The 13,379-nt window shown below is 39.1% G+C and overlaps 2 protein-coding genes across 2 annotated transcripts; one reads left to right on the top strand and one right to left on the bottom strand.

Annotated features, from left to right (window-relative positions):
* Positions 1-240: 240 nt before the first annotated feature.
* Positions 241-6,433, top strand: LOC117295168 (protein PBDC1-like). Its single transcript, XM_033777743.1, has 6 exons — positions 241-394; positions 1,890-1,955; positions 2,795-2,854; positions 3,402-3,542; positions 4,138-4,249; positions 5,025-6,433. The coding sequence occupies exons 1-6, from the start codon at positions 371-373 to the stop codon at positions 5,123-5,125; spliced, it is 504 nt and encodes a 167-aa protein (XP_033633634.1). The 5' UTR covers positions 241-370; the 3' UTR covers positions 5,126-6,433.
* A 762-nt stretch (positions 6,434-7,195) lies between these two features.
* LOC117294841 (ribonuclease P protein subunit p30-like) lies at positions 7,196-12,959 on the bottom strand. Its single transcript, XM_033777377.1, has 9 exons — positions 12,643-12,959; positions 11,849-11,916; positions 11,451-11,513; positions 10,835-10,909; positions 10,208-10,363; positions 9,305-9,451; positions 8,698-8,735; positions 8,064-8,143; positions 7,196-7,566 (listed from the first exon to the last, which is right to left on the bottom strand). The coding sequence occupies exons 1-9, from the start codon at positions 12,719-12,721 to the stop codon at positions 7,346-7,348; spliced, it is 927 nt and encodes a 308-aa protein (XP_033633268.1). The 5' UTR covers positions 12,722-12,959; the 3' UTR covers positions 7,196-7,345.
* Between the last annotated feature and the right edge of the window lie 420 nt (positions 12,960-13,379).

Below are 13,379 nucleotides of genomic sequence, written 5' to 3'. Positions count from 1 at the left end.
CCCACAGGAGGGCTCTATCATCTATGAACGGTCTCCACACAGCACGCCGCTCAACGAGAGTGAGAGCGGTCTTGGATGATAGCGCCCTCCACGTTGGAGAAATTGTGGCTAATCAACGCAACAACGTCTGCAAATTAAGACTATTTTGGTTCCTCGCTATAGTTGGGCTGTCCCAACTGGAGCAGTCAAGTTGGGCGGTCCTAACTACAGTTGGGGCAACTCTACAGTTGGGCCGGAACAGTGCCAATGTGATTCATGCGATGAATCACTTTTCAAGGCAAGACCATTCATTTCAAACACACTGGTGATTATCAGATAAATGAGTCAATGAACACGTGTGGGACTTGGTAAAAGGAGTTAAAAGCACAACATGGAAGAAGCTCTGGGATCTTTGGTGAGGACAGTTATTATCAAGTCATTAAAAGTTAATCACTGACAAAAGTGAATTAATTTTCACAATACTTTTCGTTCAGTTGACTCCTTCTTGAGTCGTACGTGAGTTGGTTGGTTGTATTTGTAATGTCCAACTCTAATGGATGACATTCAGTTTAATATGGTTACCCTCCCCCGCCCCTGTTTAAAAAAGTAAACCCTGGGTATGGGTTAGACTACTTCTAAGTTCTAGCATGGAGCTAGAAACTAAGGCTCCCCTGTGAGCTCACAGGGGAGCCTTATAGTTTTTATAACACCCCTTGCAAGTATTCTGCCTGCTCATTGGTTTAGAGCGCGTCACACATGACATGTCTTAGTTTTGCTAGACGACGGCCGTGTGATAGTGCGTTGGTTTGCCATGCGCTAGTCCGAAGACTAGCACACGGCGTGCAGTACCCAGACGTCCGTTGCGTGTATGAGGATGATAAACTAATAGTCTGTAACCACTTCGGATTGCACGACACTCCATGCAGCACAGTAAAAGTGTTTGCAATCTGTATTTGCGTCGTCCGTGGATTGTAGCATTCAGGTCTGTAACTTAATAATAATAGTACAGTATTTAGAAATGTTTGGGGTGTTATATAAAACAAATATTGACTGCTTTTACTCGTGCAATGGTTAAAAACTATGACTCCCTCGGTGATCCTCGTAGCGTTCTATAGAACACTCCGGGGATCACCTCGGGAGTCATAGTTTTAACCATGGCCCTCGAAGCAGTCCATATTTGTATACTAGAAGTAGGGTTGGACTTTCATGACTTTTAAACTGATCAGCGATCACTCCTGATCTTGCCATAAAAAAATTACAGGTTTGTTTGTTTGTTTGTTTGTTTGTTTGTTTGTTTGTTTGTGTGTTTGAATGAGGTTATTTAGTCATGATTATGGAACAAGTTTATCATGTCATGAGTGGCATAGCTCATCATGATCAACCAGGGCTAATCATGATCATGATCATTTGATTCTTCTCACTCACTGTTGAGTTCATAATCATTTTGAATAGTCCTCATTGCAACGCAACTGGCAAGGTGTCACATCAGGTGTACCCCAGATTTTCAATGTTTCTTAAAGACATTGAAATCCCCTCAAACTTTTATTAAGCTTAAATGTATGACAAAAGGCTAAGTCACGAAAACGATAATAATCACAAAGAGAATGAATTGCTCCACCCAGGATTTGCCCATGCTCATTTACTAATTGAGGGCGTACATTATTATCATTCCCGATAGCGTTCTTGTTATCGGGGCCTATGTGACTGGGCCTAAAGTCTCTTTTTTGGCTGATGAGTTGAATTTTTGTTCACATGGTTCATAGTTTGGTGATGTAGAAAATAATATACATCTTCCCCCTTCAGTTGTTTCAAAGTTTAATTGATTAAATAATGGTAGAGTGGTATGGCAGTTCGTATATTTTCATTGCATGCATTGTTTGAATGTGTTTTGTGTTTTGTTTTTTTGTCAGGGTATGACAGGAATGGGTGCAGCCGCCCGCGCCTTAACGACACCAGCAGATAAATATACAAATGATGTAAGTATTGCACATTTAGGATTGCTGTTAGAAGTATTTAGGGAGATATCGCCTTACAGCCATCTATGTACAGCTAGTTGGGTTGAAGTAGAGCATCCATTGTAGGAAGCAAAATGGCACTTAATAAAAGTAAAGGCTGTTTCGAGCCAATATTGCTCATCAGGCCAGTGTTTATATCCAGTTCCCTTGACATTTATTGACTGAGAATATTTCTGATCCCCTGAACAGGATGCAAGTAGCCGTTTTTACTCCTAGGTGGTGAGAAGCCGTTATGATAGTGCCTTGCTCCTAGGTGGTGGGAAGCAGTTATGATAGTGCCTTGCTCAAGGGCACAATGTGGGCACTGTTGATAGCAGTTAACTCCCAAGTTGTATTCAGTATTCCAAAAGTGGCACAATCATGTTTCAGGATAACCTTGTATTGTTGCCTGGGCAAGCCGTGAGGTCGGGGGGGGGGGGGGGGGCTGTAGGCCCAGGGAGGGAGGGGCTGCAGTGTAGCAAGTTCACTAATCACCAGAAAGGATGTCTATTTGGGGTTCCGCCATCAAGGTGATCCCAAAACAAAGGATTGAATTTTTACCATGGCAAGGCCGAGGTAAAATATACAGCTTCAGGTTTCACTGAGTAACAGCAGTCAACATTTGTTTTATCAATGTCTAAGTATCAAGAAGCTGCCATTGCTATGGGTATAATACATTGGTTTTTTACGGTTTGTGGTCCAGTGTAAATGTTAAGCCCTGCTCAGAACAAGGAGTAAATAGGGCAAATTAGCATTTCGAGTAACTCACAATTCAGTCTACAGTCTTGATAAACATTTTTTTACTTGTCTCTTTACAACAGCAAAACCTTGAGTTGGGTTGGGCCGTCAAAGCCTATCATCATGCGGAAACGTACTTCAATGTAAGTCACTTTTTTTTTCTTTTAAAGAGATAATATTTTTAACCTCAACTTCAACCCCATTGGGATTATGTTTCTCAAAAATGCCAGAATAATTTTTCTTTTTAGAGTACCGCTAGCAAAATAAATTACGATACACAAAAATGAGAATAGTCAGTGAGTATATTTGTCAGAAATTGTCAGGAATAAAAACTGGAATTTATTCTTGGTTTCTGATTAAAAATATTCAGTATTTTGGTTGAATGTTGTGCCAGTCAGTAAAGCTCTTACAAGCGTTCATACTACCTGTAAATACGATACGAATGTTGACTTCACAGTTCTCAACAAAAAGTTTGCAGCTGTTGAGTTGTGCTCAACTCTCCTGCAAATATCGCAGTGAAAAGAGTTGTGACGCCAAATTCACATCAAATTTGCATCACATTTGCAGGAAGTATGAACCAAGCTTAATTCGTTTGGTAGCTGCGAGTGCCGACAGGCCCGACCAGCTTAGTGACAACCCTGCAAGTCAGTTGCAATAAGATTCTGTATTTTCTCTCCATATCCTTCACAGCTGGCGTCATCGGTTGATAACCGCATGCTGAAACTCACAGCCCAAGATGACGAGATATACAAAAGATTTAGAGAATGCTTCCCTGACCTGAAGATCGATGTCATAGATCCTGAGGATTTGAAATCAGCGCCGGCCAAACTGGTAAGTCAAGTGGCCCCCATAGAGTTTAGTGCAATGGAATCAAAATCCTGTCCTCATTGCACAAAACAATCAGCTAAGCACAACAAAATTATGCTTACCAGAAGATGGTTATCAGACAAACTACCATGGGCCAATTTCAAAGAGCTGCTTAAGCAAAAATTTTGCTTAAGCACGAAAACAGCTCGCTTATTTTACACATGTTACTGGCCAAAATGTTATGCCATATACATTGATTGTGACTGGTAAATAGCTGTTGTTCATTTAGCGTAACAATTGAGTGGAGTCTTGGCCGGTAATCTGATTTTACTTAGCAAGGATTTTTTTGCTTAAGCAAAATTTTGTGCTTAAGCAGCTCTATGAAATTGGGCCCATGTCACAAGTACAATTTGTGACTGGTATCCTGCTCATTTCTGCTTAGCGGGAATGTGGCAAGCAAAAATTTCTGCTTAAGCAGCTCTATGAAATTGGGCATAAAGCTATAAAGTAAAATGCTGCTGAGACCTTTCTTTTCTAAGCAAACAAAATGAGAATTACAGGTGCAGAATTAATAAAGAAATGTTTTCCTGACAAATTCTTTCTAACCAATCATTGATAGAAATGGAGACCATTCTGCAATGAATTTGAAGGCCTTGTCGAAGATTTCAACTATGGGACGCTGTTACGATTGGATTGCACCGAAGGCTATTCGGAAAAGAACTCCATCTTTGGTGAGTTTTGAGCGAAATTTATTAATGTTTTTAATATTGGCTCCATTGCTGCTGGTGTTGGTGCCCCTCCAAAAACTTTTCATAAAATTTAAGAGTTTACGATGGAAGTGCCCTTTGCAAATTGAAATGACCCTGCCCTCTCTCTAAGATGAAATTCCTGTTTAAATTCCCTGGTTTGAGGGATTAAAAGTACTTTCTACATTTGTAATGTTGTTACAAAGCACTGCCTTAAAACTAAACAAGAATTGGCCACTGGCAGAGCTCCCAACTCTCCTTGATTCTGCAGAAAGTTTCCTTAAAATAAATAAATCTTTCCATGTTCTGATGAACAAATTGGAAAATCCCTGTGATTATGGAAACTTACTCCCAATTATATTGAATGTAATTATTATTTTTTATACAAAGTCTCCCCAATTGCAGCAAATGTTGGCAGTTCGTCAATGGTTGATGCACCATTTTCATATGAGTCCATGTTTCGACAAAATCTAGAGTGCGTTTTGGCAACCCCAACCAGAAACATTGGTCACAGCTGAGCGTTTTCGCGTGTTTGGTTGCGGCACGGTGACGATGCTGTTTAGACCAAATAGTAACCAACTTGTTGATTTGGTGTGGCTTGGTTGGGGGTCGCCAAACCCACTGAGTTGAAACCAAGCCATCTGAAAACAAATCTTAAGCAACATTTTTTTAAATCATTGTGCTGCATTCGCCAAACATTTTTCTAGTGCATGTTTGTACAATTCTCTTATTGAAGTCTTGTTGTTCTTTTCTGCACTAGCGACGAGAATTCAGTTCTTCGCCATCGAGATTGCCAGGAATCGCGAAGGCCTTAACATGGGACTCTTCAAGAAGCAAGATAAAGAGGGTTCTTCAAGCTGATGTGCTCTTCTAAAAATTTCAGAGGAAATGTCAGTCCAGTAAATATCTTCATCGTTTTCACGAAGAGCCACATGTTAAAATAACAAATTATTGATAAATTCAGTACAGGAATGGGTGTATACCTAAATAATTGCATTTTGCGTTTTCACAAAGAGTCCGACATCCCCAAAGGGGCATCTTATACATTTAAACAGAAAAGCGTTAATGTAGGTCAATTGTTTTTAGAGTTTCACAAAGAGCCACATATGTCCGTGTGCGCATGATCACGCGACTCCTTTCCTATACCTGTATGATTGCGTTATCCCAGATAAGTGTTTAAGTAGGTCATCAACTGCAAACCATTGCGCTTTAGTGTTGCAGTTTGAAGCTAAAGAACAGTGCACAATGTAAATCTCAAATGTGCCTTTTGATTATGTGGCTTTGTGGAAAAAATGACAATATTGTTATTATTATTATTATTTGGTTCCATTGATCGGCTCAAAGGGTTTGTAGGTTACTAATCACAAAGGGTGGATTTCACAATAAGTTAAAACTTGTCTAACTCAAGTTACGAGAAGTTACTCGTCCTAACTTAGGACTAGCCTTTTCTTAAATAAAAAAGTTTTGTATAACTCCTAAACAGTCCTAGGACTAGTCCTAAGTAAGGACTATCTTTGTGAAATCGACTTAGAACAAGACCAGAATGTAATGAGAAAGAACTTTCTACAGTTTTTAAAAGTATGTGTAAGCTGATTTTATTTGTTTAAGCACCAAGAAAATATCCCACGATTTTGTCTTAAGTATGGATCAATACTCAACACAGTTGTAAGTTATTCAAAGGTATTATTACACAATGAGGTAAGAGGTAATCTTAGTCAATTGAAAAGAACTAAACTTGTCCTGTTGTTTTTTTTTGCGCTATGCCGATATCATGTCAATGATTGTCTCCAAATCAAATAACACATGCGTTCCATTAAGTTAACATAAATATAATCAGCTTCAATTTTCAATCTTTATTCTTTTAACATCCGAAAAAGAAAGTTTTGTTTCGCTTTACTCATTGCTGATGGAAGTCATTTATTTTGAGTGCTCAAAAGTTTTGTAAATCAGATTGGTTGGTGAAACTAAGACTTTTAAGTTATGTGCATAAATAACACATTTTTTGCTTTTTGTTTTACTTCCTTTTTATAGGATTATGCCAATAAAATGTGTTATTTATAACAGACTAATTTGTAAATATCAAGTTCAACAAAATGTAATGCAGTAGATAATAATAAATATTCATTATTATTATTGTAATATAATCTGAAGGTTTTACTCTATTTTGCCCCCCCCGAGTCCTTTCAAAATTATTCAGATGATCTGGGTAATTCTGAAGTATTAAGGCACGACCGACATTTTAAGACTGCAAGTCTTGTGCAAATTTATGTAGCCTAAACCTTGGATTAATATTGCAGTTTATGAATGAAGCCGAACCACGCAATTTAAAGCCAGGTTCAGGTTGTTCTGCGATATACTTGCGCTGTGCCGGAACCGATGGCACGAGGCAGAAAATAAGTTTCTCAGATTCAAACATTTGGGGTGAAAAATTATCCAAACCATTCTAAGAATCGTTTCTTATAATAGTTCATATTATATAACTGACTTACAGATCCTTGTCATTTGATTGGTGGAACTTACTTCACGTGACATTCGCTATTACTCCCATCCGCACCGACGATCAAAAAGACCTATTCGCCCATGGGGAATAGCATTTCCCATTCAACAGTTAGGATCATCCTTGTTCCCAATGTTTTTGAGCAGTACAGCACCACTGCTAAAACAAAGGAGCACCTGTGCAAAAGGTTGTGATCAAATTTGTGCATTGTTGCCGTTACGCGACGCTATATGATTTTTGGTTGTCAGTAATTTGGGTGATTTTTCATTTATACTTTTAGAATACATCAAATGACAAGGATCTATATGTCAGTAATATTTAAAACAAATATTGAGTGGCTTTAATTCGTGGAATGGAAGGAATATTATCGCTCGGTAAAATTTGGACTGTTCCATTTCACTCGGCTTCGCCTCGTGAAGTGGAACAGTCCAAATTTTACCTTGCGATAATATTCCTCCCATTCCACTCTGAGCCACTCAATATTTGTATACAATCAACAGCTGCAGGTCTCACAAAGTCAGTCCCTATGGTTATTAATTTTTTGAGTGGTTACCAATTATGACTCTACCCGTTAGTGGAATGTTTCATTTCTTTTTCTTTATGTTGTGAGTGATACCTGATTGACTATCAGATTTCCGCCTCTTTTTCGACTGGCTGCCTGATTTTGGGAGCTCCTCTTGGCAATCCTCTTCCTCAATGATCCCGCTTGCCTCCTGGCCGGCTCTCACCTTCCACCGATCTTGTGATGTAAGTTCGTTAACGTGCTGAAGTGACATCACAGATTTGATTGTGTTTCGTCTCGTAGCTGAAACGGGACAATGAGATAAAACAAAAGTGAAGTCACAGCGTAAATTTTTCTTTGTTCAACCAAAAATTACTTAATATTTACCCAGTCAGTTTCGCCAACCCTTCAGATAATTCCTCTGCTGCGGCTTCCCAGGTTGAACCAAAGGCCATTTTCACTAAGCAAAGGGCACTTCCATTGGCAGTATGAGAAGCGTATAACCAAGGCACCAAGGTCAAGAACAGAGGCATCGGATTGGGCAACTTTGGCTACGGAAAGTATACACCCCAGTGAGAGAGTGTGTTTACATAAATTTACTTCGGTCATTAAACTTGTTTTGTCTGGGTCCTGGGGCATTCAGCAGCACCACTGATTCTTGCGTGATCAAATTAAGCAATTTCATGGATACAACAGGTGTGAGTTGTCAGATGAAAAGGATGTGTTTTTTCACCTCTATATTAATGGAGCATTCCCGTATTGAGTATTCCCGTATTGGGTTCAATTTGCTCTGTACGCACCTGCATGATATAAGACAGCTCTGCAGTTTGACGACACGGCATTCTTTGCTTGTTGTTCGGTTAAACCAAATAATAATCCTCTGTGATTTGCATTAAGCATGTTAAGGAATAGGAATAATTGTAATAGTGGCTTCTAATAGAGCACTCAAATGCCCCATTCAGTGATGCTCCTGGCGCTTCATCATTCAGTATTTTTCCTGCAAGGTATGTGGGACTATGGTTTGAAGTACGAGACCTATTCCTTTTACATAAAACCATGTAATGGTTTACAAGGTGTTGTGGCGCAATATGCAGCCAACCAAACCAGGAACACTGGGACAACCCCATTCTCTTTTCGATAAGTGCAATGGGTTTTAACGAGCATTACACAACAAATGAAACCTAAGGCTTTACACCCATTCAAATGACGCAGCAATATTTAAGTTTCTTAAATAAGGACAATGGTGTCATAACCGGGACTCAAACCCACACGCTGCTGATAAAAAACACCAGAGCTCAAGTCTGATGCTCTCATCCAATCAGCCGGGAAACACCGTAACCATTTACACATGTAGTACATGTGCATAAATGAACTTATGGTAACCCCCACCCCAGAACCCACCCCACCTCCAAGAAGCATGAGTTAAAAGGATACAGGTTGGTGACATCATACGGTCCCCTGACTTCAATAGGCTGAAAAAGAAACAAAAAGTATGATCAATGGGAGACTTTTGGGGGTTGTTAGTTAGAGCAGTAGTGTCAAGACCAGGACTCGAACCCACACTCTGCAAAACAGAAAGACCAAAGCCGAGTCCATTGCACCTGACAGCTTGGCCAAACAAACCACATAATTTGTGAAAGGCGAAACCAGGAAAAACCATATAAATCACACACACAAAGACCAGTCTTCTCACTCGCTCATTTCAACTGTGCACAAAATAACGACCCTGTGAAAATTTGAACTCAATTGGTCGTTGAAGTTGCGAGATAATAATGGAAGAATACCCTTGTCACACAAAGTTGTGTGCTTTCAGATGCTTGATTTCGGGACCCCAAAATCTAATTCTGAGGTCTCCAAATCAAATTAAAATAATTTCGTGGAAAAATTACTTCATTCTCAAAAACTTCAGAGGGAGTGCTCCCCACAATGTTTTATACTATCAACAGATCTCCATTGCTCAAGTAAGTTTTTATGCTGATAATTATTTTGAGTAATTACCATAAGTGTCCAGTGCCTTTAATATTGTGTTACTGACACTTACCCTGACAGCTTGGCTTGTGATGATAATGTTCTTGCCTCGACACAAACTGACCAGTGTCATAGCGTTGGTCAGGACATTCTTCCTCAACGTGGCATCTCTAATCGCCGGCGCATAGGGAATCTCAAAATAGATACCTCTCTCTACCGCCTTCCAAATAAATAAAAATATAATGAAAACATTGAGTGGCATTATTCACTTCAGGGAGTAATTCATCATGATCACAAATAATAAAACAAATGATTTGTTTAAACAGAAGGTGTGCAAAATGAATGAATTGAAAATTGATAAAAATAATAATGAATATAGCGTCTTTAACAAGATCAAAGCGCCTCGCAGAGAATCTAGAACATATACAGAAGTTTTTTGAATGTCTGAAATGTCTGGCTGGAAGGAGAGACTCTGATGTGAACATGGAGTTGGTTCCATTCCCTCGGGCCAATGTTTTAGAGGGGCCTGTGTCAAAATAATAACAATAATAACAACCAGTTCTTATATAGCGCTTTCCACGCCCAAAGGGATCTCAGAGTGCTTCCGACATTATAACCTCTTGTCACTGGGCCTTAATTCATTCCTTAAATCATCTCAGCTCCCTGGGGAGTATACAGCCTGTGCAACATTAATATGCGCTACTAAGCTGAAACAATCACAAGAACCATCTCTGCCTTCTCAGGTACCTATTTACCCCTGGATGGAGAGAAGCAATTATAATTGCCATGCTCAGGGACATAAGTGTCACAACCTGGATTCGAACCCACACTCTGCTGAACAGAAGCACCAGAGCTTGAGTTCGGTACTCTTATCCGCTCGGCCAAGGCACCCTCCAATTTACATTGATACTTCACGATGCAATGCCTCAAATCCCATAGACTCCTCCAATACATATTAAGTTAAATGATAACTCACAGCATTCATGGCGATTCTCTTGAAGTAATAGGGCATCTTCTCTGTCATGTCAGGGCATATAATGTCCACCTCCAGCTTAGTGCATGCCATGTGGAACATCTTTTCAGTGGTCGGTTGGACAGCTAGAAGATCGTACGACTGAATATTGTCCTGTCTCTGAAGATTTGATCAGAAATGTTTTGAAATAATTATTAACATGACCATGGTCAGGTTGGCGTAGTGGTATATTTCCTCGCATACCAAAACAGGGACCCAGGTTTGAATCCTTCCAGAGGCACTATTCGGATTATGTTTTCAGTCCCCACCTGGACCCCATTTCATAGAGCTGCTTTTAAAAGCAAAACAATGTTGTTACCAGCTCATTTTTGGTTTAAAACAGGGAATTATTAAGCAATATTTTCTGATTAAGCACCTCTATGAAATTAGACCCTGACATGCGTTTTCCCTGGAATAATTCTCCATGGGATTTTCTTCCCATATCTGAATCTGAAACTTCCTTCCTTGTCTTCTCTTCATGGAGTTCTTAGTTGGTATAGTGATTCTTCACAAACAGAATTAAAACATGAAAATTAACTGAAAACACCCCATCCAAGTCCCAATAAGTGAATACAAATATCAGTGGCTTACCAGTTTATGTGTTTCGGAACCTTCAGATAGCACCATATTCACCCGGGTTAGCTGCTTGAACCCTTTAGACCGCACCTATTATAAAAAAAAAGTTTTAAAAAACACGACAAAACATAAACCACTAGATACTAGCCTAAGTGTATGGGTCTGCTTTACTACTACTGCATAATTCTACTGCAAGGAAATGTGCAGTGCCAAGTGTTGCAGCACGTACATTTTATTGTACAAGGTGCGAGTAAAAAGTGGGAGGGTAGCTAGATATTTGCTCCAACCATCCCCTGAAACACCTCGATGGACGGGAGCTCGAGCTGCGAAGGGCATTCCACCGTAATGTAACCAATCTCTGCTCACACAGGTTTTAGCATGCTGGCAGTAGAGAGTCCCAGCCTCGCTGCCACTTTATTAATACACCTCATTACTAACTCCTGGTAGGGATGTACTGAAAAACAACACCGATTGGCTCCCAAAACTGACTACTTTGCGTTCACACTTTGTTGTAAACTTATGAGCACTTGTATGGCGCTTGTAGGACACTTAGCACTCAAGGCAAATGAACAGTTAAATTCAAAAGCCATCATTACAGTCGATGGAAACAAAACTGGTATATTTTACTTACTCCAACAACTGCTTTAGTGTCACTGTCTAGTTTCAACGAAGGTGGAGCAAAAGAGAGCTTTTCCTGAAAAAAAGTCAACAACCACAAGAGAGTGTAGCAAGAATACAAGAGAGTAGCAAAATACGTATGCACCTTTTAAAAGCATCGTGTATGTAACAAAACAAAAGGTTTGTTTATATATTGTGTATAATGGGCCATTCAGAAAATCAGTGTTTCAAATGACTACAAGTCCTTTGACTTAAGCTTTTAACTCTCTACTTCTGGTAAGGTTATCATCTGCAAGCAAAATGGTCGGGTCCAGTCACCCTACATTACCTAACCTCAAACTGCGCATACTTACGACCATACAATTAGTTACAGGGATCGTTGTACAATACATTCAATAACAAAAAACTCACTTTGTGCTTGTCTTTTCCAGGTTTGTCTTGTGCTGATGTATAGCCGATAGCAACAACTCCATACCCAACTGTTTAAAGCAATGAAAGCAATTATTCAGTTGTGATGTCGCAACTAGCAATTATTGTACTTTTAACAACAAAAAGGCTTAATTCCCAAAGAAAACGAGACTTACTGTAAAGACACTCAAATTTGAGTTAGACAGAGGAATAGTTTCAAGAATATAAATTCAACTTTAAATTTTGTATTATAATACTAAAGACACTGGACACTATTGGTAATTGTCAAAATGACCATTCTTCTCACTTGGTGTGTCTCAACATATGCATATAATAACAAACCTGTGAAAATTTGAGCTCAATCGGGCGAGATAATAATGAAAAAAAACAACACCATTGTCACACGAAGTTGTGTGCTTTCAGATGCTTGATTTCGAGACCTCAAATTCTAAATAGTTAAAAATTACTTCTTTCTCGAAAACTACGTTACTTTATAGAGAATTCGAGGGAGCCGTTTCTCACAATGATTTCTACTATCATTATCAACTGCTTCTTACCATTAGTTAGTCATTACTTGTTACCAAGTAAGGTTTTATGCTAATAATTATTTTGAGTAATTACCAAAAGTATCCACTGGCACTGCCTTTAATAAATGAAGCGTTTACTTATTTTCTTAAAAGTTAAATGCGGACTAGTTTGTCGACAGTGGTTAGCATTCGAACTTTGAAGTAGTGACAAACTTTTCTATCCACAATCGCATTGAATTACATATACAAAGAAACAGTAATTCAACTTACGTCTTGCAGCACATTCCAAGGACTTTTTCAGTACAGTTGGTTCACAATTCCCGTCCAAGTGCAGATCATGCATGTCCATTTTTGCTCAACTTTGTTTTTTAAAGTCATAACAAAAAAGACACGGCGGCGGGAGGGGTGTACGAATCGCTGTTAAGCGATTTAGTACGTTTGTTTTAAATGCAATATGTCGTCTAATGCTCTTAAATCGTCAGTAGGTAAACCAGATATGATACAAACAAGGAGGAATTTATGCAGACAACTGTTCAAACTTGACAAACATCGCTACTTCAGTCCTCTTAAACTCACACCTCTCCGCGCAATCCGATCCTCGACGGTCTAATGAAAGGCGCCCTCATCGTCAAGTGAAACCAACATTTTAAGAAAAGAGTGGTGCGCACTACGGTGTCCCATTGAAGCCATACAATGTGCACAACTAATTCATATATTTTCTTTAGTCTAGAAAGAAGCCCTTATCCACAATCTGGAGTATTTATATGGATTATTTTTATGTTTTTATATATTTGTTCTCAAAAAATTAAAATATTCTCGTTATTTTTTGAGGGGGGGGGGTTTAAACAACAAATGATTTGATCAATGTCATAGGACTTGTTGCATATTAACAAAATAATAAAAATTGAAAAAATAGTTAATGGCCTGAAGTTGCGACCCTAGCAGAGTCTTTCTGGAAGGCTTAATGACAACACAACAAACATGAACAGGAAACCAATCTGTAAAAC

This window comes from Asterias rubens, chromosome 9, assembly GCF_902459465.1.
Source record: "Asterias rubens chromosome 9, eAstRub1.3, whole genome shotgun sequence".
Taxonomy (NCBI): domain Eukaryota; kingdom Metazoa; phylum Echinodermata; class Asteroidea; order Forcipulatida; family Asteriidae; genus Asterias; species Asterias rubens.
Note: the sequence above shows the minus strand (reverse complement) of the source record. Positions and strands in the feature narration are given on the sequence as shown.

Excerpts from the sequence above, each read along its gene's own strand:
- LOC117295168 (XM_033777743.1), top strand. The coding sequence starts at position 371 with ATGGAAGAAGCTCTGGGATCTTTG. Across the intron at positions 1,956-2,794 it reads CAGATAAATATACAAATGAT|CAAAACCTTGAGTTGGGTTG; the intron begins GTAAGTATTGCA and ends TCTTTACAACAG. Across the intron at positions 3,543-4,137 it reads AATCAGCGCCGGCCAAACTG|AAATGGAGACCATTCTGCAA; the intron begins GTAAGTCAAGTG and ends AATCATTGATAG.
- LOC117294841 (XM_033777377.1), bottom strand. The coding sequence starts at position 12,721 with ATGGACATGCATGATCTGCACTTGGACGGGAATTGTGAACCAACTGTA. Across the intron at positions 11,514-11,848 it reads CTGGAAAAGACAAGCACAAA|GAAAAGCTCTCTTTTGCTCC; the intron begins GTGAGTTTTTTG and ends ACTTTTTTTCAG. Across the intron at positions 10,364-10,834 it reads GTTCCGAAACACATAAACTG|AGACAGGACAATATTCAGTC; the intron begins GTAAGCCACTGA and ends TCAAATCTTCAG.